At 38.3% G+C, this 26,709-nt stretch overlaps 1 protein-coding gene across 2 annotated transcripts; it reads left to right on the plus strand.

Annotated features, from left to right (window-relative positions):
- Positions 1-70: 70 nt before the first annotated feature.
- YTHDF3 (YTH N6-methyladenosine RNA binding protein F3) lies at positions 71-23,109 on the plus strand. Of its 2 annotated transcripts, XM_074577131.1 has the most exons (5): positions 71-418; positions 2,484-2,508; positions 7,858-7,943; positions 9,363-10,955; positions 22,132-23,109. In XM_074577131.1, the coding sequence occupies exons 1-5, from the start codon at positions 395-397 to the stop codon at positions 22,153-22,155; spliced, it is 1,752 nt and encodes a 583-aa protein (XP_074433232.1). In that variant the 5' UTR covers positions 71-394; the 3' UTR covers positions 22,156-23,109. The 2 variants fall into 2 exon arrangements, with proteins under 2 accessions (XP_074433232.1, XP_074433233.1); XM_074577132.1 differs by lacking the exon at positions 7,858-7,943 and having other exon boundaries at positions 110-418.
- Positions 23,110-26,709: the final 3,600 nt, after the last annotated feature.

The raw sequence follows: 26,709 nt of genomic DNA on the forward strand, positions 1-26,709 counted from the left end.
CCGCGCCATGGGAGCCGCTGGCGGCGGGTGCGCGCGGGGGGCTGTTCCCCGCCCCACGTGACATGGGGGCGGGGACGGGAAGGGAAAGGTCAGTGGCGACGCCGGCGGAGGGGGAGCGGAAGGTCAGGGCGCCGCGGAGCGGAAGTGGGAGCCGGAGCCTCGTCCGCCATTGTGGGGAAGCGGAGCCCGGAGCAGGGGGGGGGGAAGCGGCGCTGCGTCCGGCTCCTTCCAGCGGGAACCCGATCGGCGGCGGCGAGCCCAGGCGGTAGCGGCGGCGACAATCAGGGCGGAGGAGGCGGCGAGCAGCGCGGCGTGCGGGCGAGCGGCCCCGGCGTGCGGAATCACTCGAGGCCCAGGCGGAGCGGAGCGAGGGGATCGCGGCTCCCCGTGAAGAATGTCAGCCACCAGCGTCGACCAGGTACCGGCCGCGGGGCAGGGGAACCGCTCCCTGCCCGTTCCTCTTCCCTAGCCCGTCATTAGCCCTGGCGGGGGGGGTGGCGGCGGCCGGGCGGCCACCTGCACCTTCCCTCGCCGCCGGGGCGGCGCGGTTCGCGGCCTTCTCTCTCCTTTCCTCCCTCTCTCCCTTCCCGCCGCCATGGGGAGCGGCGATCCGTCGGCTCTGGTGGCGCCCGGGATGGCGGGCCCCTTTCCCAGCCCCTATTTATAACCGCTGATCCGCGCCAGAACCGCTCCGCCTCCCCGCCCGCAGGGCCCCGCCGGCGCTCGGCCCCGCGCCTGCCGGCCCGCCGCCCCGCCGGCTCGGCCCCTTTGTGTGCGTACCCCTCCCGCAAGCGAGCCCTCTCCGGCCGAGCTCCTCTGGGCTCCCGTTGCCTCTCTCCGCTTCGGCAGCGCCTGGGTGCCGGGCTCCCCGCGGCGCCCGGCTCCCTCCCCTCGCCCCTGCGCATCTCCGAGTCTCTCCGGCTCCTGCTCACCGCATCCCTTCTCTTCGTGCTTTTCCCTCTCCTCACCCGCTTCTTCTCTCTTCGGGCCTCTTGTTTCTCCTCCTTCCCCCGCGGACTCCGCTTGTACCGGCTGTTCTCCTCTATTTCCCCCCCCTGCGCTGTGCTGCACTTTTTTTAAGTCGGCTCTTCACGGAGCTTAGAGTTTGATAGGTTTTATCATCGCTAGGCCGTTGCTGGCCTTTCTTTTTGCCTGGAAGCTCTTCTGTCTTGGTCTCTGCTTCCTCCGTGGGCCTTTGCCACTCCCCAGAAGTTTTGGCCCTGCAGTCTCCTGCCCCCTTTTTATTTTTTCTCACTGTGCCTTTAATGTTTTGTTTCTTTTGTCTGTGTGCATGCTCTCCAGTTTCCTTTTATGCACTTATTTCTAGCTCAGTGATCTCTTAGCTCTTCATTGCTCTGTCCTCCACGAAGGCTGCTTCTTCCCAACTTTTTTTACTTCCATGTCTTTTACTGGTCTCTGCATGCTTTTGTGTCTGGATTAGATTTGTCCCAAGAGATGAAGTGGTTGGGGTTTTTAAGGTTACAGAGATTTTTCTCTGGTTTTGGGAGAGGGAGGTGACTAACCAGTGCAGCTTTAGACGGACCAGTGTTAAACAGTCTTAGGATAACTCAGACAGATGCATGTAAAAGCAAGATGGAGGTGGGTGCCTCCTAAACTTTCAAACCTCTGAATACTGAGTTTTTCAGGACTAAAAATTGTTAGAGTGATGGAGCCTGGAGACCCACTCATGCTTGGTTGAATGTATGTGAGAAGATGAATTAGATTTTCATGGCCTAGCATTTGTTGTTCTAAGCTATTTTGTTTTGCTGTAGAGGAATTAAGGGTACGGCAACTTGTACTGCTACAGTGATTCTTAGTGCATGACGGATTAACAGTGTTTTGTAGTGACTAATCCTAAAAAAACCCCATAAAATACAAAAATCCTCCTCTAAGGTATTATTTCCTTGTGTGAAAGCTTCATATGGACTGTATCATTTTCTCAGTGTAACTGGCTAGACGAGGAATGCACAACTCATATTTTAGCTTACGATATCACTGTATGTTCCCTTGTATCTAAAAAGCAAGGCATTGTAGGTTATTCTCTGATAAGTACCCATCAGTCAACTTAAAAGATGACATATGATAATGAAGTTTTAATGAAGTTCTAGTACTGGCAGTAATCTTAAGCTACTAACTTTCTTTGTTGTTTTACTCTGTGCTTTTTTTATTGCTTGTATTTGGGGGGGGGCAGTCAAAATTCATTTGTTCAGGTTTTCAACACCATTTAAGCTTCGCATACTATAAAAGACTAGATTATTTCAATGTTTTTTGGTGAAATTCAATTTTAAAATAATTTTGGGGTTTTTAAGTAATATTTTATATAATGCAGTATTATTATAATAGTATGCATTTTATTAATATTTTAAACTGATACTTAAGTTCAAAAGAGCAGAATTGGCAAATAAATGGAATTACTCTGAAGTAAACATTAGAGGATTCTAACTGAACTTGTTTTGCTTTTTTTCCCATTTTCCTATATACAGAGACCTAAAGGACAGGGAAATAAAGGTAAGTTGATTCTTTGTACTTCTGTATAAATATCTAATGTTGCTGTTTATGGAGGTTAATGTGTCTTCAGACAACTGTGGGAAGAGAATGTTGCTATAGGATATCTTTTACTTCTGAGCAAGATGACAGGAAATTGCGTGCCAGAATATTATTCCCAGCAATTTTACTGTGGCACAGCAGTACATCAGTTTAAAATGTTTTATTTTGCAAATGAAAATTAATGTCAGAAGTTGGACGATAACATAGCTATTTCTTTTTAGCTGATTTTGTGATATGCTCGTATAATCTCTTTAGCGGTATACCTTGGGCCTTTCTTGCAGTGAATAGAATCATTGTACTCGAATCATCAGGAAGAATCTTTTGAACAGCTTCCTTAGCTTGCAAGACAACAGCCACGTGACTATTTAGTTACTCATATCTGTGAGCAGAACACATCACCTTCCTTATTCTCAGAAATTTTGTGGGTTTTTCTCTTCATTTTAGCATCAGTATAGAATATTCTCTCGGTGTTTGTAGGCCTTCTGCTTTTCTACTTTTTTCATGTTTCTGTCAACATCTTATTTTTTAAATACTGTACTCAGTGTGGTTTCTTCTCTCCCACAGAAACAAGGAACTAACTACTTTAATATTATTCTCTATAGAATTCTTGGCAAGCCTGTCATAAACAGCATCTCAGATTATATCTTGCAACAACATCTCAGATTATATCTTGCCATTTATTTCTGGTCTGGAATTTGTTGTCTTTGGTATAAAGACTTAATATTCTATTTGGGAATTCTTTTTGCCTGATCAGTATGCGTGTGCCCATTTAATTATTAGGTGCTCAGCAAGCTGAGCTATAGAACAGCGTGCACACAGCTACCTTCGTGTGTTAGTATGCTTATTTCTTCATGCAGATAAGAAACTTTTTTTTTTAAGCTCTCTGCCCCCCGCTGTTCATTATCTGAACTAATCTGATTGTTCTCTGTGAAGTGCCATTTAATGTTATCTGCAGCGTACTTATTCTGTTATTCTGTCTACGTGCAGATTATCTGCTTCGTATTACATATATCACTTACAAGGTGGCACATGGTTCCTGAATCTTGCTAAATTTGGCCTGTTCCTTTTAATTTCTGTGCATTCAGAGAAAAGTGAACTTCGGTTTACATCCTCAGACCTTCTCACTTTGGTCATTCTAGAGTACTTGTTCTCTCATATTCTAATACTTCTACTTTTTTTTCCCCAAAACTGGAGCTTTTAACTGTTTCTTTGTGGCTTTGAAATAGTTTGTGTTTATACCTTCCATGTTGCCTTTAAATGAGAAGAAAAGTCAGATACATTTTTGCAAGTAGTTTGTGGCTTCATGTCCTTTGAATTAGCATATCCCAGTTTTGGTGAGGTTATCAAGATGCATCTATTAGAGAATCATAGGAGCAGTTTTTGAACTATACTCCATATATATGAATTGGAGTGGAAGTATTAAGCATTTCTATTGGTGTGTTACGTTGCAGCTTGTTTAATAGTGAAAATGCACGAGTCAGCTTTAATTTAACTTATTTATGTTGGCATGTTTGTGTGCTCTATAATTTGTAAATGCTGCAGAATGTTTGAATCAAAACACATTTCTTAGTTTGCTATGTAAGGAAAAGATTTTTCCATTTCTGAACTTGGATTTTTATGGAGTGCATCCTTTTAAATAATGGATACGTGTTATGTATTCTCTTGGTGAAAATATGGCCTACATGAAAACTGTAGTGAAACAAAACAAAAATTTCCTCCATTCCCTTGAATTATTTGGTATAATATCTATTTAATTAAACTAAGTTATGATTTAGATTAAAAGGCTAGGAGATTGAAGATGGTAGCACAGTGTAGCACGAGTAGTTGACTTTGGGTTACAGACTTCTTCAAGAGTATAAATTCAGTATCAGCAATCCTTACTGACCACATGTTAGCAGACAGTAATCTTTTTCAGGCATCGTGATAGGTCCCAGCTTAAAGGAGCTTCAAGTGAAGATGTGATACTGAGTTAACAGCTAATCTGAAGTTGTTTCTGTGTGTAAGAGTAATAACGTTAAAGAGGATGGTGGAAAGGTTACTGTCCGCATGGCTGGTAGAGCACATGAGAGAATGTGAGTAGTATAAGGGGTGTAAGCATGGAAATAGAGTATTTTTTCATATTAAAAAAAAAAGTATTAGATCTGCAAAATTGTATTGGGAGGTAGCTGATTTGTATTGTCTAGTAAAATGTTTTGGATACTTTATTCTAGCTGATTATAAATTGGTGCACTGCACTGTTTTCCCTTGACCAGAATTTGTGGGATTGAAGTTGTAGTGTGTAGAACAGTACTATCCACCTGTTGTTTCAGATATTAATGTTGGTATTTCAGAGACTTGAATGAGTAAGTTATCGTGTCTTCCAAGCTTTTTCTTATTCTAGTTGTCAGCTACTTACAGTTGACATAAAACATCAGAACTGACATCAATCAAATGATGTCTTATAGTGGGGTGGTGGTGGGGGAGATGTGCATTCCTGAAACTTTTTCCCCCTTTTGTTTGTTGTGCCAGTGTATCACACCTGTGATAGAAAAGTGCTGACTTTTGTTTACATATACATGTATATAATTTTTTGGTTTTGTAGAGGGTTTAAATGTAAGCCTTAGGTTTAAAACAAGAAGGAGATGTGAGTTTCTTTTAGTATTTATTCTCCATGCTAATCAAGGTATAACAGCTTCTTCTAATGAAAGATTTATTCTTGTGCCTTTGGCCGTCATTTATGCATTTTGCATGTGGTTTTTCAAAGGATAGTAGCAATTAAAAGAATGTGAACTTTAAGTTCCTTTATTTGATGAGTTGTTTCTTTCCAATATCTAATTACATTGTATGTTTTCACAGTGTTTGCGGAAGTATGTGGTATTTTCAGAGTTGGATTGATACAGATATTTTTAGTAACTGAAGATTAGTTTCAATTAGTGTTCTTCATCACTGCCCTGTTTAGTTGGAACACTTAATATGAGATTTTGGGAATGAGGCATGCATCTTAATCTGTTTGCTCTTGTTAAATGTGTGTGTGGGTTACATTCTTCATTATTAACACATTATGTAAAGTTAGAGTGAAAAGCCAAAGAAACAGAATTCTAGTGATGCTATTTCGCTGGGAAATGTATATATTTACTAGGAAGGATGTCAGTGTAGAACTATTTTGTGTCATTGACTTAAGATCTCAATACAGAATGAATAAGAAAGAAAATACATTTACAAGAATATTCTATGTTTGTTGTAAATGGCAGACCAAAAATAATTCTGTCTTAAGTGACCTTTAGATACCTCTGAAACAATAAACACAGCAGATGCACGTTTTATGAAGATTAGCTGTCAGTATGAGGAGATTAATTTTGATAGGATTCTAGTCTTGACATGCAGCTGTTTATTCCTTTATTTGCGGTTGCATGCTTTTAAGAAACTTGTATGCTGCCGTCTATGTTTTTCATTATAACAGAATTGTATTTGAGAATTGTGCTCTCCGTACTATTTGGTTAAGCCTTTGTCTATGCCACATCCATCGCTTAGGATTTTGAGGCTCATTCCCTGTGTGACTGGGCCAAATATAAAAAGGAAGACAGTGTTCCAGCTCGTTAATATGTTACCATTGTGTGTAAATTCAGGATGATTAATGACCTCTACTGAAACTATTTATGGGAAAAAAAAACCCCAACACCTAGTGTTAATTTAAATTTGGTATTTAATGAGAAAGACTGTTCTACGAAGTCTTAAAACACATTTTGTTCACAATTGTTGATCATATTTGGCTGCAGCTAGTATACAAACACACTGTGACAGTTTGTAATAACTGGTGTCAGGTGTTCTGACTTTTAAAACTTCAAGAAGATATTCAAAACATGAGTTGCTTTCTTCCTTCCTGGATATTTGCTTTGAAAAAAAATCTTCTGTTGTTTTGTGTTAAATCATGAATTTTTATCTCTCTTCACTGATGTCTGAAGTTAATAATTTTTTTCCAGAATTTTGGTTATTCCTTGTGATTATATCTATTCCTTTGTCATTTTTTTCAGCTAGTTTCATTCCCCAAAGGCAGTTTGTTTTAGAGGTGTTAAATTCAAATGTGGAAAAAAATAAAATAAAATTGAAGGGCCTTGGTCCAGGCACCACTTGGTTTGCAACATGAACTTTGGGTGACAAAACCCTCACCCCAATGAAACAGAGAAAACCCCACTCTTAAACACTAACTCCAACAAAGTTGAAGGTTTAGTTACATGGTTGTATATACTTTTCAGAAGCTTTTGCTAAAAGAAGGAAACCACAGAGTCAGCTCCTAACTCAGTGTCTCCAGCTGTCAGAAAATCTGCTGTTTTGTTGTAACTTCTGCTGGCATGCTTTTTCATGGTTTCTCTGCATCTTACTGATCGCTCTAAAACCTTTTTTTTTTTTTTTTTTTTAACTGAACCTATTTGGGAAATAACCAAAAATTGCATTCAGAAAAGCAGTGATTTGTTTTTGAGAAGAGATTTTCATCTTCAAGTTGTATAATGGCAAATTGCTGGTTTGAGTACCTGTTCTGCTTTGCACCATGGGGAAACAGTGGAACTTAGTAGAAATTTGTGCAATTTGACTTTGTTTGAATAGTAGCCTGGGGGAGGGTAGAGAGACACTTCAAGTAATTTGGGAAGCTGGAAAATCCCGGGTAGGTGTAATGCCTTAGATAAAAATTAAAGTTAATAAGAGGCCAAGAAGAGCAGGTAGGAAGAGATTCCAGCGTATAGTGGCACATATGTTGGGAAAGGATTGTAATCACCCTTGGGGACTTTAGCTCTTGTTTCTGTCTTGCTTTGTCCCCTCAGAGCTTCAGAGATGCTATTAATGCAGTACTATACAAAAGTTACACAGGAAATACAGAATTAACTGGCTGAATAGGGGTGCCCTTCATGGTTGTCTTGGTGGGTAACTGCCTTTCTTCCTGGCAGGAGAAAGCTGTATGTTGCAACTTTCCCTGAACCTATTGAATATGTCTGATCTGGTTGGTCTGCACATTTGCACTTAGTCAGGTAGTTCTGGAAACGCTGGATTTACTGCCTGTGCAAATCAGGTGTGCCTGTAGTTTTTCCTCTGTGAAACTCAGGAAAGAATAGTCAGGAGTAGTCTGCTCTGGTTGTCTGCAGAGATCTGTTTGGGATCATCAACAGAATGAGCTATTTTCTTAAAACTGAACAAGGTGGTGCTTAACAATAATATGTTCAGTCTCAACAAAGCACAAGTAGAAGTATTTCAATGTACAGGTGATCAAGAAATGTTATCTAGATTAAAAGAGCATCATAAATCTTCCAGAGAGTATACCTAATGCAGATTTACTTTTAGTTTCAGTACAAAACGGTTCGATTCATCAAAAGGATGCAGTAAATGATGATGATTTTGAGCCATATCTAAGTAGTCAGACAAATCAGGTAAGTGAACATTGTTTACAATCTTAAAGTTAAATTTGGAATTCAACTGACTTCCAGACTTCACTAATTTTTGGATGGTATTTCTTAGCATTATTGCTTGCCTGAATATCCATTGAAATATAATTTTATATTGTATCTTGTGTTATCATACGATATCTTAAACAGGTAAAGTCGTCTTAATAATTGCAGAAATGATTTGGTTAAAAAGCATGTTGTGATGTCTCCTACTCTTGTGCTTGTGCTCTGACTTCAGAAAGATGCAGTTACAAGAAGCTTGAGGAAAAAACAAACCCAAAAACCAAAACACAAACCACAAAACAAACCCCCACACCCTAAATATACAATGAAATCATCACATATTCAATGCAGTTCAAAACAATAGTTTCTTTGAGAAAATATTAGCTGCTTTTCTTTTGCTTTTGATTTTCTTTTGAAGATGGTAGAAGTAACTCGCAGTTGATGGCATAATAAATTGAAGCGTAATATTACTCCAACTTAGTATAACTGATCTCCAAGAAAGTAATGACTTATTTTTCAGGGCTGTGAATTGTCTCTGTAGTCAAAAGTTAATATTCATTATGTTAAGTTTGTAAATTGTAGTGGTCTTGAGAGAGGGAGAAAGTGCAAATTATTAAAAGGCTTTGAGAATTTTCCTTGCCTTCCCATTTTTATTTTTTTTTTTTCAAATAATACAACGTTAAGGAGGCATCAGCTAGAGGATGATAGTGTGCATTTTCTTCCCCAGAACAACATCCGAAGTCATATCTGGGTAGTCCTTCAGATGTCTTGGAGCTTTATCGTCTCAAGAAATAAATGCTGTGATTTCCCAGGAGTCTTGGAAGTGGAATTTGAATTTAGCTAGCAAACTTTGTTCTGCTAGAACACAGATTGTATTTAATGCCCATTCTCAGTAGTGTGGAAATGTTATGATTTGATTGTTTTTCCTCCTAAAACAAACAGGCATCCTTTTCGCTATAATGTTCTGGCAGGTTCCAATTAGAAGTGACAAATTTGACAAAAAACTAAGAATACCAAAACTTCACATCGTAGTTGCAGTTGTTTTTCTGTATTTATGAAACTACAGTTGTTATGACTTGTTTTTTAAAGTAAGTTGTTTTTTTCTTGATACTGTTGATGTGGAAGCATTTAAGCCTAGCTCAGTAACTGAAAAAAAAAAAATATATTACAAAAAAATGGATCTCTTTAGTGCTTTGAAAAGATCTTATGAGGAAAAAATGGTCGCATCTAACAGATACCTTGTTCATCTTTAACATTGGGAGGACTGGTGGAAGTTACAAATGCATTCATACAATCCTTAGAAATGTTTTGGACTGTATTACAGGTTGTTTTTTTTTTTTTTTTTTTTTTGCCCTGAGCTTAATTGTCTATATTGCTGACTTCTGTTTTATTTTCTTGCAGAGTAACAGCTATCCACCAATGTCAGACCCATATATGCCTAGTTATTATGCTCCATCCATTGGATTCCCATACTCTTTAGGCGAAGCAGCATGGTCAACTGCAGGCGACCCTCCAATGCCATACTTGACAACTTATGGACAGATGAGTAATGGTGAACACCATTACATACCTGATGGTGTATTTAGTCAACCTGGGGCATTAGGAAATACCCCTCCATTTCTTGGGCAGCATGGATTTAATTTTTTTCCTGGGAATGCAGACTTCTCTACATGGGGGACAAGTGGATCTCAGGGACAATCAACGCAAAGCTCTGCTTACAGCAGCAGCTATGGCTATCCGCCTAGTTCTCTTGGGAGAGCCATAGCAGATGGACAGGCTGGATTTGGCAGTGATACTCTGAGCAAGGTGCCTGGGATTAGCAGCATTGAGCAAGGCATGACCGGACTGAAAATTGGTGGAGATATGACGGCTGCTGTAACAAAAACTGTAGGTTCAGCTCTGAGCAGTACAGGTATGACAAGCATTGCAGCAAACAGCGTGCCCCCAGTTAGCAGTTCAGCGCCTAAACCAACCTCATGGGCTGCCATTGCAAGGAAGCCTGCTAAACCTCAACCGAAACTCAAGCCTAAAGGTAATGTGGGCATTGGGGGCCCTGCTGTGCCGCCACCACCTATAAAACACAACATGAATATTGGAACTTGGGATGACAAAGGGTCAGTGGTAAAAGCACCCCCAGCCCAACCAGTACTGCCTCCTCAGACTATAATCCAGCAGCCTCAGCCATTAATTCAACCACCGCCACTGGTGCAAAGCCAACTGCCTCAACAGCAGCCTCAGCCACAGCAACCACAACAGCAACAAGGACCTCAGCAGCAGGCCCAGCCTCACCAGTTGCAGCAGCAACAGCTGCAAAACCGCTGGGTAGCTCCTCGTAATAGGGGTGTAGGCTTCAGCCAGAACAATGGAGCTGGTAGTGAGAACTTTGGTTTAGGTGTTGTATCCGTCAGCTCCTCACCTTCTGGTGTGGAAGTGCACCCAGTGCTGGAGAAACTAAAGGCCATAAACAACTACAATCCCAAAGACTTCGATTGGAATCTGAAGAATGGACGTGTGTTTATAATCAAAAGTTATTCAGAGGACGATATTCACCGCTCCATTAAGTACTCTATCTGGTGTAGTACTGAACATGGTAATAAGCGCTTGGATGCTGCTTACCGTTCCCTGAATGGAAAAGGCCCACTCTATTTACTCTTCAGTGTGAATGGCAGTGGACACTTTTGTGGAGTGGCTGAGATGAAGTCTGTTGTGGACTACAATGCATATGCTGGTGTCTGGTCTCAGGATAAGTGGAAGGGGAAGTTTGATGTCAAATGGATCTTTGTCAAAGACGTTCCCAATAACCAACTGCGGCATATTCGCTTGGAAAACAATGACAACAAACCGGTTACCAATTCGAGGGACACTCAAGAGGTACCCCTAGAAAAAGCCAAGCAAGTGCTTAAAATAATTGCTACTTTCAAGCATACCACCTCAATCTTTGATGACTTTGCACATTATGAGAAGCGTCAAGAGGAGGAGGAAGCCATGCGTAGGGTAAGAAATCAATGTCATTACAGTAGCTTTCCTGTTTTTTCTGGTTTTGGAAGCCTTGTTTTTCAGACAACTGGAATTTCTGTTTGTGAGTGAATCAGAAAGTGGTGCTTTTCACCCAAGGTGTCTGTACTTGGTATAACTGGCTCTTAATGAAAAGGTTTAAGTTCTTGTAACTTGTTTTGTTAACACAGGCATGTGTTTAACCACAATGGTAAGGTAGGCTTGCATAAGCGGACTTCTGACATGTTTTGCTCTTCAAAGTAAGCAGAAACTGAATTGAGTGTGTTATCCGTAACTGAAGACTTCTAGTTTAGATTTTTAAGGTTTCTGGTTGTCGCAAAAGGGACCTGAAATAACAGGAGAAGCTTACTTTATTTAACATAACATTCAAATTCTGCTTTGATGAAATGTTAACAGCATGACTACTGTGAAAAGCAAGCTTTCCCTTTGATTCAGTTTCTTTTGTACAGTTGTGAAACACAGAAGTGATATGGTGATGACTTGTAGAGTGTTAGGATAATTTTTTGGACATTTCTGATAGTGCGTTTCCTAAAAAAAAAAAACAAAAAAAACCCCAAAAAACAAAGACAAAACAAAAAACCCAAGTAATGTTTAGTTCATTTCTGCGAAGAACAATATACCTATGATAAATCCATAGAGAAACCTTTATTTTTAGAGGTATTTCAGAAAACCAGACAAGGGAAAAAAGGCATTTTAATTTAAGCCGTTCTGTAGTACTTGTCTACTTTGTCTTGTGTGTACTCTCCCTACTAGTAACAGTTGTGTTCACCTTTGGCCACAATATTTACTTTTGCTATATTTATTTTCTTTCCAGGCTTGCTAGTAACCGTAAATGATTTGTTTCGTGGTTAGCAACATTTCAGGAACTATCATACCAGTCAGATGATGAGCAAGTATTCAGAAATGGGAGTCTGCATCAATGCAGTTTGGTAGTGCTGTCCACTCATCCTGTCACACCACCTACTGTATAAAAAAAAATCCCAAAAGTCTAGAGTTTATGCTAATTAGGGGCTGTGTGGGATATGAAGTCCTGAATTTGCTCACTTCTTAAAGCTGCCACAATTCTGGCTGCGTAAGAATTTCACCTGCTTCACAACCTCCTTACTTCTCTTAGGTTTCTAGTACTGCGGTGGTTCCACCCCTCTTGTGTGTTCCTAATCCTTCAACACAAACGTTGCATCTCCTATAGACCAGTGTCGTGCATGACCAAAATCAATTTTGTAGTTTTATTGCACAGCTCTGCAATAAATTATTACATTGGTAGTTTTTTATTGTTTGGAGGCAAAATGAATATCCTAGTTGGGCATGTAACACCGTTCGAATTATTATTTTTTTTTTTTTTCCTAAAAGGAAAATGGAATATGCCCTAAATCGGTATTGTTACTCCCTTGCCATCTCGATGATGGGAGGATGGGCTGCATTCTTAACTAATAGTGAATGTAAGGGGAAAACTGACTTTTTCAGGCTTTAGTACAACTTCACTGGGATTTTTTTTTTTTCGGGGGGGGGGAGGGTTTAATGTTTCAGAAGGACCAAGGTTATCATGGTTTTTTGTAGCCTTTGTGTTTCAGTATTTTCTTAATTTTTGACGTCTTAAGACAGTTCACAAATAACTGGTTTGCCTCAAAAGTGTCTACTTTTGTGAAAAAAAAACTTACCAAAGGAGTCACAATTTAGACATGCCCTGGCAACTCGGGAAGATAATGTGTTTTGTTTGTGGTTTTGTTCTCTCTGTAGTAGATGAAAGCCATGAAATGTAATGGAGAGGAGGAACACAGATTATTGGTAGTGTTTCTATGTATGCTAAACTTAAAATTCAGAGTACTAAATTCAGCATTTTGTAGATCTGTAACTAGATGACTGTGATTATGCATATTTGCGTAATAAAGTAACATTACTGTTTCCTTTAATATCTTCAGGGAAACGTACAGTATCTGTATGACTCAAGTACCGAGCTCTGCATTTCTCTGTTAAGTTACCTTTCCCCATGCTATTGAGAGAAAACATACTTGTCAAGACACTCGCATAGTAGGCACTGATTCTTCTACAGCATCGTACAAATTGATTTTGTGACAAATTATAAAAAATGACTTTAGAACTGCATATCCAGTTATGAGGTTTTGTCTTTATAGGTGGATTTGAGATATGCCTTAAGCAAATTAATATGTACTTAAAATACAAGAAGTCCAAATTAAACTAATGACAGCTACTGAGGATTCATCTTTATCATTCACTTATGATTGAGTGCTGACTTTAGACCTCTAGGTTTCTTCTTTTATCACACAGCGTACAAAGAACCTGTCCTTAAATTGTAAACATACCATTGTTAACTCTCTTATGATTCAAGAATAGTTTGGAAATGCAACAATTAGTATTGTAAGCTCTGGTTTATGGTTAATTAAGTAATCCGTTATTACCTAGTGCCAGCTAGGCTTTTATGGAGCTGTATTTAAATTACTGCACTTTCTACTGCCAGTAGAACTGTGTAAATTAAGTTCATGCCCATTTTCTGTGGCAGCTGTGGCAATCACGTTGTTTCCAGTGTTTCTGTCATGAAAAATGTGCGTATTGTTGATAATAAAATATTAAATGCATCAAGCAGCAGTAGTCATTTACATGTTCCTTAAAGTTCAGTTAATGTTTTGTTGTTGCATAGGTGGTAACAAACTTTCATACAGCCAGTGATCTAATCATAGAATTGCTAGGGTTGGAAGGGACCTAGTAAACAGCATGTGATTTATGGATTTAATTTACTTTATAACTGTTCATCATTCCAGCTAACTTATTGTAAAATAATTGGTTGTAAAAGTTTAATCTTAACAACTCAGGGGGATCAATAATTAATTTCCAATATGACCTAGCAGTATGTTTTATTAAAATATGGCAGTATACTTATAAAAGTGCAATGAATAGTCTGTGATTAACATGAAACTTAAGTAACTTTGCCATTTTGATAAAGGTTACTTGCAAGTGACTATTTATAGTCTCTTTAAGCATAAATATTAGAACTCTAGTGTCTGTCACTATTTGATGTGACCCAGGTGTGGGTAAGGTTGGGGTTGGAAACAAATTTGTGCAGTAATCATTCATACTTTTCTTAAGGCTCAGGTTTCAGTTTCCTATTTTAAACATACAAGTGCTGTGATCTTTCACCAAAGCAGCAAAGAAATCAGCGATGTTTTTATGAATTCTGTCAGTAGTATACTGAAATAATCTGAAATTGCATTAGTCCTTAGTTTGAACTGCTGCTTTGTGGTGTAAATGTGCATATTTGTGTGCCAGTTATTTAAAAATGTATTTGATTGTCTTTCAACAGAAAGCAGTAACAATAAGATTTAAAAAAATGGAAATGGAACAGAATTCTTAAAATATGCAATTTAATAGTATGTAATTACATTAGGAAAATAGAAGATATTGAAAAGAAAAAAAAATCTGTATTAGTAGCTATGTGCCTGATCTTCAGTAAATATATGGTTCAAAATTAAATGTGTGTCTGATTAAAAATGCAGTTGTTGGAAGATTACAACTTCCTTATGCTCAGATGGTGGCTTGTTAACCTGCAATTACCTGTTGTCCTAGGATGACTTTTGGTGCTTTTTAGTGCAGAATTCTACTTCTGTAGCATATAATGGAAAAAAGGATCATGGTTCCACGTAACTGGAGAGTGCTTTAGATGACTTTCTTATTGAGGTAGTTCAGAAAAATATTTTTTATCCATGGGAGAAGATAGAGGAATGCAGTGTATTTGTGTAAATCTAATTTGCATTTGGAATTTTTACTTTTCAGGAAGCCTTAATGGCAGGTAAATAAGTATTGAAAATGTTCTACTATGTATCTTGTAATAGGAATGCTGATAATAGCTAAAACTTTCTGACTCTCAACAGGAGTAACTTCACTCCCCCCACCCCCATTCTGATACTAATGTAACTTCTGTTTCTCTGATAATTGGGTCATAATCAGGCTGCAGTGTTAAGCAGTGTAACTCCTTTTCGCTCCAGCACACTGCTGACTTTGTGCTTGATTTGGTATTTCTGAGATATTGCAGGTCATGTGTCTGTTTTAAGAAAAAAACAATATGATCAGAAAGTAGGAAACAGAAGATAGGTTTTAGCTCCCTTGCTTTGCTGATCGTGAGATGAGTATGTACCCCTGGTTTCAGGCGAAGAGATTATTTGGAGCTAGAATAATTTTAGACATATACTGATCCAGAATTTTCGTCCTATGATGGTGTGCTTATTTACCGTGTCTTCATTTGCTTTTGCATCTTTAGTCTTTTGGAGACACTTAAAAATGACCTGCAAGTTCTCTTGTTATAGACACATGGATTAGAAATGTCCCTGTTTTCTGCGCGCTTGGTTTCTGTTCAGAGGTAGCGCTCAGAATTTAGTAGAGGATGGGGGCAGTGTAGAGAGGTCTCAATGTTAAGGTATGGCATCATATCGAGTGACTGTGTAAGAGTTTGAGTAGTGGCGTGGCCTGCCTTGCTCTAGTAAGAAACAAGATGCTGCAACAAGCAAATTACAATATTGGACTGTTGAATGAAAGAGATGGAATGTAATTAAACTCCCAGGCAGTCTTAGTTTATAGCGGCACTTGCATGGATCTTGTCAGGTTTTTCTTTTTGGTTTCAAATTCCTACCTGAAAAATCAACCCTGTGGAGTCCTTTTTACTGAGTGGATTTAAATTCTATGACTCTGGGACTTGAAAGACCAATTTCCCCTGTAAAATAGGGACCCCTATTGGAAAAGCTAGGAATATCAACCAAATGGTTTACCTTAGTGCTCAAGAGGCCAGTCATTTTGGGAATCTAATTCTTTAGTGCTGTTAAATATGAAGGTAGGTGCCTAAGACAAGAGTTCAAACTTGAATTGAGCTGGATCTGTGACAGCTCTACCTCTTCTAAATGCTGTATCTTTAAGTTGTAATTTTGAAAGCAAAGGGGTAATTCTAAATCTTCTTTCAGAGCAAAAGCAGAACCTTGAGTATACATGAATAGCTGTTAAAATTCACACGACGGTCTTCTGCTTCCTGCTACATCTCCTCAGATTGCATTGCTCTGTTAAGAACGAATTGACTAGAACACTGGTGCTTTTCATGCAGTTTTCAGGGAAGAAATATGCCTGCATATTGCAAGGAAGTCGCAACCTGTGTGACTCCCCACACAGTACTTCAGCCTTGCTTCATTGATCCATGCCACAGATGGGCTAGTTAGCACAAACTTGAGTGAAGATTGCAGGTGGTGCTTTGCTGGAAAAAATGGCACTTTAAAACCGTACAGATCTTGCATATCTAATCAGGCTGTTTCTGTAGATTTTGAACTAGGGTTGCTTGTATTGAGATTGATTGACTTTAACCTTGAGACTCATCCAGTTGAAATGATATGTTACAAGAATTCGTATCAGATGATGAGCTGTTTGAGCCCAGTTCTTTGTGAGCACCTTTTCAGAGGTCTGGTAGTGGACCTAATATTGACAGGTAATTAAAATTATTGTTTTGCTTCTGTACCTAGGGGTTATAGTCAGTTGTGAAAAAGTAAACGTAAATTTACGTGTTTGCTGCACTTTCATGTAGAATATAATGAGCCACCAAGATAAAATAAGTTCATGTTTCCTCATGGCAGACTGGAGTTTGACTTACACATGTGCAAAGAGCACAAGTGGTGAGGCTTAAAGAAAAATTGTCCGAGAAATTCTTCCTCAGTGTGTTTTGTAGGCCCTGCAGTGGATGTCACTTCCCTTCCAAGGCTACTATGGATTCCTTAGCAGAGCAATTAAATAAGATCTTGTTGTTGTTGCCCATGGGCATCTGAGAAAAATTAACAAAGGTGCTCCTTTTGCTGGGACAGCGATCGTCACTGAATGCAGTTTCCATAAATGTAGTTAAAAGCTATCTGTTGTCAGTCTTCAAAAGCTGGCGTTATACTGTGAGTATTGTTAACAAACAATAATGAGGATCTGGAAGCTTTTTTTTTTAACTTTTTAATGAACTTGCTAAAATGGCTGTCTTGTAGCTAATTAAAATCTGATATTTCAATGTGTAACGATGTACAGCACTGAAAGGAAGCACTTGCTACTTGTAGTTAAATTGGCCAATCCGTCACTGAAAGTATCCACCTGGGAAAACAAGACTGGAAGGGCTTTCCTGGCTCATGGAGTTCAAGGTTGGTTTCTGCAGAGCCTTTCCTCATTATGTGTTATCATATGGTATCTTTAAAGCAGTTAAGTTTCTTTCCCCACCTCTGCCTTCTGAATGTTCGTACCCTGTTATTTAGTGTATGTGGAGTTTCAGGTGTGGATTAAGTTCTTACTGCCTTTATCGTTACCATAGTAAAATAGTATGGTCTGTCCATGTTCCACTAAGAATGTATCTGCTCAAGTTTATATTTATTTCCCTTTTTACTGTAGCTTGTTCACATTTTTACTGATGCTAAGTATATTTCAGAGATTGATATAAGTAAAATGCCATCAAAACTAATAGGAAGAATAAATTAAAAGTTTAGGTCTTGTAGCTTTTCAGACTTTCTTAATATTTATATGCTTGAAAGACTTATTTACTGTCTAGAGTTCAAATGATCTGCAGCAGCAGGATCTCAGATGAATATTAATTCATAAGTCTTCCCAGGAGAAGGAACTTCTCTGGAGTTGTAAAACCTTGTTTGACTTCATATGTTGACTGACTTTTTTTTTTTAAGTTTGTGCCTTGTAGTTTTCATGTTGGGATAAGGAATAGGAGAAAATGACTGTTTAGGGAGAGGATGGCATCTCCACAGGAAAAATTTCTAGCTCCATGTAAGGCTTTTAGAGATCCTTCCCATCTGATCCTTCCCAGAATTCCCAGAAGTGCTTCTCAGAAAAATGCACTTGACTATTTTTATCTGGTTTTGAGGTAATCTCTGTCTTCAGTAGATTTACCCTCTTTAGTTTGAAATTCAAGAGTGAGAAGTTAAAAAGGACCTTTATTTTACACAAGTTTAAGGTTTCAGTAATGTAGTTTATGTTAACAGCCAATGAGATCCTGGTCATAATGGAGTAAACTATTTCTAGCATTTTTCAGTTTTCTCAGTAATGTTTTTCATTGTGGTTCTCAAGCACTAAGGTCAGTGTTTATGCTGTCATAGCTGTGATGGTCACCGGGGTGCAATAAACTGCAGATTATGGCTGATGCCATTAGTAAATGAGATTTCATGAACTTTGCTGTGGCTTCTGCTCACCACCTCTACAGCTGTCTGTTCTGCCTCTGCCAGGTGTTTCTGCCCCCGCAGTGGAGTTGGCAGAGGAGATGTTCACAGAATGCAGTCTGACATGTTAGCTTACACTGCAGATGAGCAAGGCTTTTAAGCTGAAGATTAAATCGCAGTTTGCAGTGAAGCAACTAAGATGTGCTACACATTCCCCTCTGAAGCTGCTGTGAGAATGCTACCTCTTGGGACGGTTTTAGGCTTCAACATTTTAAACATTGCAGTAAGATGCACAAGTTTGGCAAAATTCTGGGGTTTTTTTTTGCAAGGATAGCTGATTGTGTTGGAGGTGAGTGTGTGTGTGAACTATCTGCGATTTACTTGTGCAAGTTTGCAACCCTGGATAGCTTTCAAAACGGACACCTTGAAATGCTTACGCTTGCAACTGCTGTAAAAAAGCAAAAGCCCTTCTTTCAGGTCTGCCTTCCCTCACCTTGAGCTTCAGTTTGTGAGATCTTGGGGGGCGGAAAAATAGAGCTGAGGGCTGTAGTAGCTTGCTGTTGTTAGGCTACTGTTTACATTTTTGTTACTAAAAAATAGGTTTTTTCATTTCCCTTCTTTTTGACAAAAAAAACCCAGAGGTCAATGTTGTGTGCATCTCAGTACTTTCAAGTCTGATCAGGAAACGTTTTTTGTGGCTTTAAATTTTGAAATTTTGATAGCATAGGGATTTCGTTAAATCTGAGGATAAATTACATTGCAGCTACTTCTCAGCACAGGATCATTCAATTAATGCCCTGAATTTAGAGAACTGAAATTTGGAAGTAAGTCAGCCTCACAGTTCAGACCAAGTTAATTCCATATTTTTGTTCGCACTAGATTGATGCATGTTTCTGAGGCCCACGTGTTCTTAGGTTCACTTTCATTTGGTTTTGTTGGTTTGTGTAGAAAGTTATTTGCATGGTCTGCAGCTGGCAGGTATCCTTAACCAGCTGATGCATTCCCACATTGTCCTAATCCAAATGGTACTTAATTTCCACGTCCTGCTCATTAACTCCCCCTAAAGCCAGGTAACCTCACCCTGACAAGTTTTGAAGTGAAGCTGGCCTTTGTCAGGGAACTTAAATTGACTGGAGAAGCTTTTTATCCAGGAGCATCGCAAGAGATGTGGCGAATGTTTTGCTCATCTGAATGAAAGGAATGAGAGAGATGTTGGGTGAAAGGGAACTGTAGTGGAATCCAGTTGGTGTGCTGGAAGCTTCCTCTGCTCTGATGGTGGAAACCTGCTGGGGATAAAGCCTTCTGATCGTTTGTCTATAATCACTGTTTATACAAAAACCATCAATCAAACAAAAGCCACTCAAAAAACCAGAAGAGGAATACTTTTTGAGGCAGGAAAAGGCAGTGGTAGTGAGTGTGATCTGACTTAAAGCTGGGGGGGGGAAGGTTTAGTTTGCTTTTGAGTGTAATACCACTACCTGTGTTTTGAATAAATAGGGTTTTCTAACTCTGTCCGTTTTGTTGTACAGAGTCCCAAATGTCACTGATACAAATACGTGAAGAATGTACTGTTCACTTGTGTTGAAAAAGGTCAAGTTTGTATGTCTGCTTTAAGTACTTAAATATAAATGTAGTAATACATAACTTTGAGACTACAGGAAAGGTGTGCTGGTGTTTTGAAGCCTTTTTCATCTGTAGAATTAAAAATGGACTTAATTTGTAACACCTCGTCTGTTTCATCCCTTGGAAGCAGGTAGTCAGGATATCATTTCCTCTCTACTTTGAATTTTTGTGAACTTAAATGCATTTTGAGTTCAAGGTCTGTCAGTTTACCGTGCAGCAGTTTGCAACGCAGAGAGAGGTTTTCTAGGCAGCTTGGCTCAGTGGTTACATAGGTAATACTTCCAAATGATCAGGAACTGATGATTTTATTTGTATGTAGGTAGTATTTAAAATTGTGAAAATACCGGTATTTCATAATTTAACATCACAGTTTCATGGGCTACTGCGTAATACCTTATTAGTGTTTTTCAGCACTCTGTGCAGTTCTTTCAGTTGAAATCTGCTAATACTAGAGGAATAATCTGAGATGTGCGTGAGCAGGCTATTTTTGAATGCCTTACATGCATAGTGAGGCATGAGGCCAGTGATGATCTGCTTTCAGCCTAGACATGCATTGTTAACATATCAGTTTGTATTAATGACTGATACTATCAATCTCACGTTTTAAAACCAGTATCTTACTATGAATATATTACGTCTCTTTTGAACGAGGAAAAAATGATTTCAAGCAGAATAGTGCGAGTATCGCTCTCGCTTTAAGTGTACTGAAGTTCTGCCCTTGAGAATGTACAATCTTAGCTACAGAGCTGCTGGGACCGGGAGCTGCTTATTGTGAGCAAGAACTCTGTGCGAGCTTTACTTTTTTGGTGTTCCTCTTGAAGCAACTCAGAGGTCTGTCTTCGAGAGGACTACTAGATCATCAGCTGTACTCTAACCACCAGTATAAATGTTATGTATCCTCTTCTTTCATCAGAGTGTCTCTTTGGCCGAATTTATTTCGGGCTCATATGCCAATTTACGCTTTTCCTAAAGAGTTTCTAGCATAATAAAATTTCAGCGTGATATCAGATAGAGTGGTTTTGAAATCATTGTTAAAATGCCTCCTGCTTTATTTTGGTTTTCCCTGCTATGTTTATGATCTTTTTATAACATGCTGTGTAATGCAATAATAATAAAAATACTGTAATTGAGGCGGTTTATTCTCTTTTAAATGGGGGAGGGTGTTTTAAACCATTTATATGACGTGCTCAGTTGTACTTATTAAGAAAGGAAATGCTATTGTAAGATAAAAATGTTAGTTTCTTAAAAGTCAAACTACAGTGTCTTTTTATAGTCTAGAACATATGTAATGAAGGCAACAACATATAGTTTATTGATTTATTTTTTTAATTCTTTTCCTAGAGGTAGTCATAACGCCTAAGAGTATGTTTATCTTTAACGAAGTAGAGAAAATGAAAGATGATGATAAAGCACTGAAAATCTTTACTCTGTTAGACTTGTAATACAGAGGAAGAATTTGTTAGTCTCTGACAGAGATACAGTGCAATTAGTATTTTAGCCCTTAACCATATAAATTTGTTTATCATTGTTTATATTGCACAGATGACATTACACACTTTTTTCCTTTATACCAAACGCAACGTCTTGCACTGCTGTGAGGGCTTTGAGGTGAATATGGTCTTGACTGCAACTCAGGCTTGTATTCAGGTGGGATTTTTTCCCAGCCATTCCTACCTCAGTGGTTTTGCATTTCCATTTTGTTATTTAAAAGTAATTAATTTCTAAAAAAAAGAATGGATGGGGGTTTTTAAATTCTTTTTCCCATTAAGAGCACTGCATTTCCCATTAAGAGCATTGCATTTGTACGGAGGAGGAGGGCCAACCTGTTTCTTTACCTCTTGATCTTAGCACATTGAAACATTTTATTATAGTGGACTTTGAGCGAGATACCTGGATCTTTACTTTTTCAGAGATAGAATGGATGGAGAGTAGAATATTTAAATACTCATGCAGAACATTTTGACAAGTTAAGCAGAAGATTTAGGGTACCTCTTTCTTGCCTTGTTTGTAGGTCCCTTGGTGTCCTTACTCAGTTCACTTGTGCAATGTATTTTATTGGAGGTGATTTAAAAATAACATTATAAAACCTTTTATTTTTGATAGCTGTTTTTTTGGAACATATTTGCCTTTTAGCTTGATGTATACTTCTGTGTTTCTTTTTAAGAAGTTGACTTGAACTAGATATTTCATATTCATGAAAAAAGTGAACCTTTTTCCTTGAAAGCTTGTTGCATGATTTAGAGAAATTGGAAGCAATGCAACTGCTCTAATAAGAGTAAAGTAGACAATGTTGAACTGTGTGTATTAACATGATTTTTCCTTTCTGTTTTTTTTTGTTTGTTTGTTTTTTTCAGGAGAGAAATAGAAACAAACAATAACTATATGGAGATGTCCTGCTAGAATTACAACACTAATGATGTAGACTCTGGAAATGCCTAATATGTCTAAGAAGACGTTATTAAAGCTTTTTTCTGCTTAAGGTGACATCTTTGAACACTTTAACACAAAATTGACTCTTCTTGTAATGGTTCTCATCAGTGCATCTGCCCTTATACTCTCTCACCAAACACACTTGAGAACTGTACCTTCGTCAAGCACTTTCTGTCCTGAAGCTTTTACCAGTATCTGCTGTCTTTTGTATTTATGCATCCTAGCTAAGGCACAGGAGACCGAACGAATGCAAGGATTCATTAACTCTTTGAATTTGTTAAATACTAACATTTAACCATTAGAAGTGGTTCAATGATGTGAGATTCACATTGCTTCAACTTAATTTTTTTCTTTGTTGTAGTTTTTTTTAATTGTCAGTTTTTAGCTATTCAACAGATTAAATGCAAATCATGCCATATTTAGTCCTGGAGTAAAACTCAAGTCTAAATGTTCATGTGAAAATTATTGTAGTAATCTTTTAATATGGCAAAGCAACTTTAAGCTGCAGTTTAGCCAAATGAAACGTAACATAAAATTATATTAGAATGACATTTCCCTTGTTTCAAACTGTTTGGTGTAAGAGAATATTAATATGCAGCTTGGTGGACACCACCAGTTAATGCACATTTCTTTATTTTTTTTTTTCTGTAACATGTATACTGAAAAAAGTGCATTTGTCTGAGGAACTTGTTTGTTTGCTACCACTCAATGAATCTCAGTTTTGAGTAAATGTACCTCAGTCTAAATCAGACTTTTTATGACCTTTATAACTACATTTAAAATAATCTTTAATTCCTATTTCTGGGTGTTTGCAAGCCTGACAGATTGCTATCATGAAAGTGAAAATTTACTCCTCTAGGTGATTCACTAGCTAAATAAACATAATTCTTGTTTAGCAAGCATATACTCTGTTTCTCAAATTTTTTTTTGTTTCATTGTCCCAACATTCAGGTGTTTCTTCCCCTATTCAAAAATGTTTTGAGAAAAATGCTTTGATCCATGGAGGTGACATATTCATAGCCATGTTAACGTGATTTTTGTTAGAACCATGCAACAAGAATTTTAGAATATGTATTAAACTGAGTAATTCTATACTAGTTTTTAACTTCTAAAAATTATATCATTTGTTTCAGTTTATATAGCAACAACACATTCTATCTGCTGGAAGAGAATATTAAAAAAAATGTTAAGCGGGTGTATTGACTGTACAAAATACTGAACAGCCTGTACCAAACTCCAGGGATAGCTTTCTCTTTTTAGAACGGCAATGTAGAAGTCAGATATGTTATAGCTTAAAATAGCAATACCACATATTATTTGAACATGTCTCATGTCTTACTGTCCAACACAGATGTTTATATTGTGTTTGAATCCTACATTTACACATTTTGGCAATCAAAGTTCTGGAGCTTAAGCGTTCAAGGTTTGTTTTGAATACAGACTGTTTTGCTATATTTTACTTTCTCTCTTCTTAAGCTCCTTGCACTCTTTCTAACTTTGCAAACACAAAAAGTTCAGTACACAGTTATTTCTTGCTCATTATTTAAAATACTGTTTGAGACTGCGGAGTAGCAGATATGAATCTTAATTTTTACTGCCAGTTTTCTGGAAGCTCAAAAGGGAAGCCACTCCCATATTTTGAGGAAAGAAGCAATCTCAGTTAGATGCAGATGTGTAACAAATAGCAAGTGGAGTAAGGGAGGGATAAGCAAAGTGCATATTGTAGAGGAGACTAGAAGATGAAGGTTTCAAGCCCAAACCCTATGAAATTTGGCTTCAGCCCAAAAATTGCTGCTTCCATGCATTTCTGTTTCTTGCTAACAGGTTTTATAGCTATTTGTTTCCCTCTGTTGGCTGATTTATGGATTACTGCCTATTGTTCCGGCTGTCATTGATCAGTTGAAGTGGCAAAGGTCAATGTTGTGAGTCCAAAGAATGTAGTCCTTCTGATGATCCTTCAAGGGATCAGCATGTTTCTGCTTCTTTGTTACAAAAATATCTTATGAAAATGCACAGAAGTTTCCAGTTAAAAGAAACCTGCTGTTAGAGTCAGGCATTCAGGAACTGATTGCATGTGCAACCTCAGTTTGCTTCCACTGCAATATTCATATTTTTGCGGGCTTTGTTAATATTTCCTGCTTTACCCCTTGCCTCTCTTATTCTAATAGCATGAGCATTGCTCTTGGATTGAATCAGGTTTAGTATAAAGTGGGTTCATCACTCTGCTGAAGACTTTGAAAGCTTTGAAAATGAGACGGGATTGTGAGAGAAGGAGGTGATCACATTTAGAGAGCTGTGACAGTTCTTATGCTGTTCCAGGATTGTTAGCAAATCTACAAATAGAGTTTCATTGCTGATGGTGTTAGTCATGTTGCGACCGATTTGCCGACTGCTGAGAGTTTAGTATGCGCAGATGAAATTAAAAGGAATTTTATGTGCATATAAAGTACTGTAAAAATAGTATATAACATTGTAAAATCAGCTATGGAGTGCTGTACTAGTTAATGGACATGTGAAACTTCTAGCCTTCACCTTCCTTATGCACGAGTTCTTTTCCTCCAGAAAGAAAAGGAATGGTGCTTAATATCTCAAATAAATGTAGAAATACATTTTTTTGTCTGATTTTTCAATACAGTGAAGTTGTTGTAATGGCTGCTTGCTAACTTGCTAATGGAGGAGTCAGTGGAACCCCTTTTCTATTCCTAATGCCTCCTCCTTTTTGTCAGCATTTATTGTCCTGTGACCCATACTGAGCCAGTTCAAGACACTTTCTGCTGGTAAAACGGTCTGAGCTGTTCTCTGAGGTTAGATGTTTAGAAGGGAGATGGTGGGAGGGGAAAGAAGGAGATTTGTCCTTTCAGAAGCAGGTACCCACTGTTGAATAGGCTTAGCTGCACTATAACTACACACCTATGGGTTGGTGAACCAGAGCTGCAGCAGACTGTTTAAAACTGGAAAAGGCTTCCCAAGGAAAAAAAAAATCAATTCTGTGTTCAGTGTAAGATTTTGGTGGTGTACAGTGAGATATGATGTTATCAGACACATTTAGCGATACCAGGAAGAAGGAAGAAATAACGAGTATTTTCCATTTTGACTACTCTTTCTGCTTTGAAGAGACCTGAGAATTAATGTAGAAAAGTTATTGCTGAAAGGCTCGTCCTACCAACAGAAGTGGTGCAAATTAAAGTTGTATGAGTTTTGCTAACCTTTGAGTGTCTCTTGACTTTGTAACATCAGCATCTTTAACATAGGTTTTTCTGGTGTTTGACTTTGACAAGAAATAATTCCTGTCAGTTGAATGCTCAAGTTGCTGGCTTAAGGAAAACACGGGCATTGCTTTATTTTGAGGGACTTGGATTGGGGAAAAAACTCGATATTCACACCTAGACAAATTTCACTGCTTCGTGTCTTTTGCTATTCTAGCCTTAATTTATCAAACACGTGCTTCTATACATCCTCTTGCTCTTATTTTCTTCTTTTTGGATACTCTGGCAGTTTCATAATGCACTGTCCGCAAAATTTAGATGCCAAGGCCCCTTGCCAAAATGATTCTTGTTGCAGACGAATCAAACAAAAGATAATGTTGAGCTCTTGGTCAATTGCAAATACCTTAATATTTAGGAGGAAGCATCTTAAGTATTTGTCACTGTTAGTCAAAGTTCTATTTTGAAGTGCTTTCTATGTCACAGGAGGCTTTACACACTTGAAATATGTTCCTTAAAAACAAAGTTTTAAACTGTTTTGATGTACAGATATCAGTGCATCTTTCCTAGGTGAAACTGAGTTGAAGCAACAGTGTTTTGAATTCTGTAAGTAGCAATTACCTAAGTTTTTTGAAAATTACTGGTGGCTCTTTCACCAGAAGGATACTTAAATACTTCATCTGCTTCTAGCGCAGTGAAGATCCAGTGTGGACAGTCTTTGAATTTTCTGCAGCACTGATTTTTAAATGAATAATTCTAGGCACTCAAATACAAATCATAATTTAGGAATGGATTTTATGTTATTTTCAAAGCTGTTTGAACTCATTTTACCCACTACTTTGTTAAGGAAATACACACCAGTTTTTCAGGGTGTCTTGTTCATTTTTTTGTCAGGTGAAGATCCATATAGTTTACTGATAAATTCAGAGAGATTGAGAGCAGTTCTGATTTAAATTTTGTTTGGTTTTGTGTGCATTAGAGTGTGGTAACTTAGATGAGAATTGTTTGGCATGAGAATTGACCATTTGATCTTACTGAATCTATTTGAATGTTTCAGTGAAAGTAACCTGTTCACATCCTTATTTATTCTATTTTCAGCCTGATGCGTCCACCGTGGTTTAGCATGGGAGAGGAAAGAATTTCTCTATGGATCATAGGAATTTTAAGTAAATGAGTTTGGCTTCATATAAAATTACAATATTAGTGTACAGCTGACGTGTTTTCCTCACAACATCTGTTCTATACTGTCTGTTCTACTTCATATATTTTAATAAAGTGTATTTGAATATGATGAATATG

Source organism: Larus michahellis, chromosome 2 (genome assembly GCF_964199755.1).
Source record: "Larus michahellis chromosome 2, bLarMic1.1, whole genome shotgun sequence".
In the NCBI taxonomy this organism is placed as follows: domain Eukaryota; kingdom Metazoa; phylum Chordata; class Aves; order Charadriiformes; family Laridae; genus Larus; species Larus michahellis.

Coding starts and splice junctions, on each gene's coding strand:
- YTHDF3 (XM_074577131.1), top strand. CDS start 395: ATGTCAGCCACCAGCGTCGACCAG. Junction 2,509..7,857: donor TAAAGGACAGGGAAATAAAG/GTAAGTTGATTC, acceptor ATTTACTTTTAG/TTTCAGTACAAAACGGTTCG. Junction 10,956..22,131: donor AGGAGGAAGCCATGCGTAGG/GTAAGAAATCAA, acceptor TGTTTTTTTCAG/GAGAGAAATAGAAACAAACA.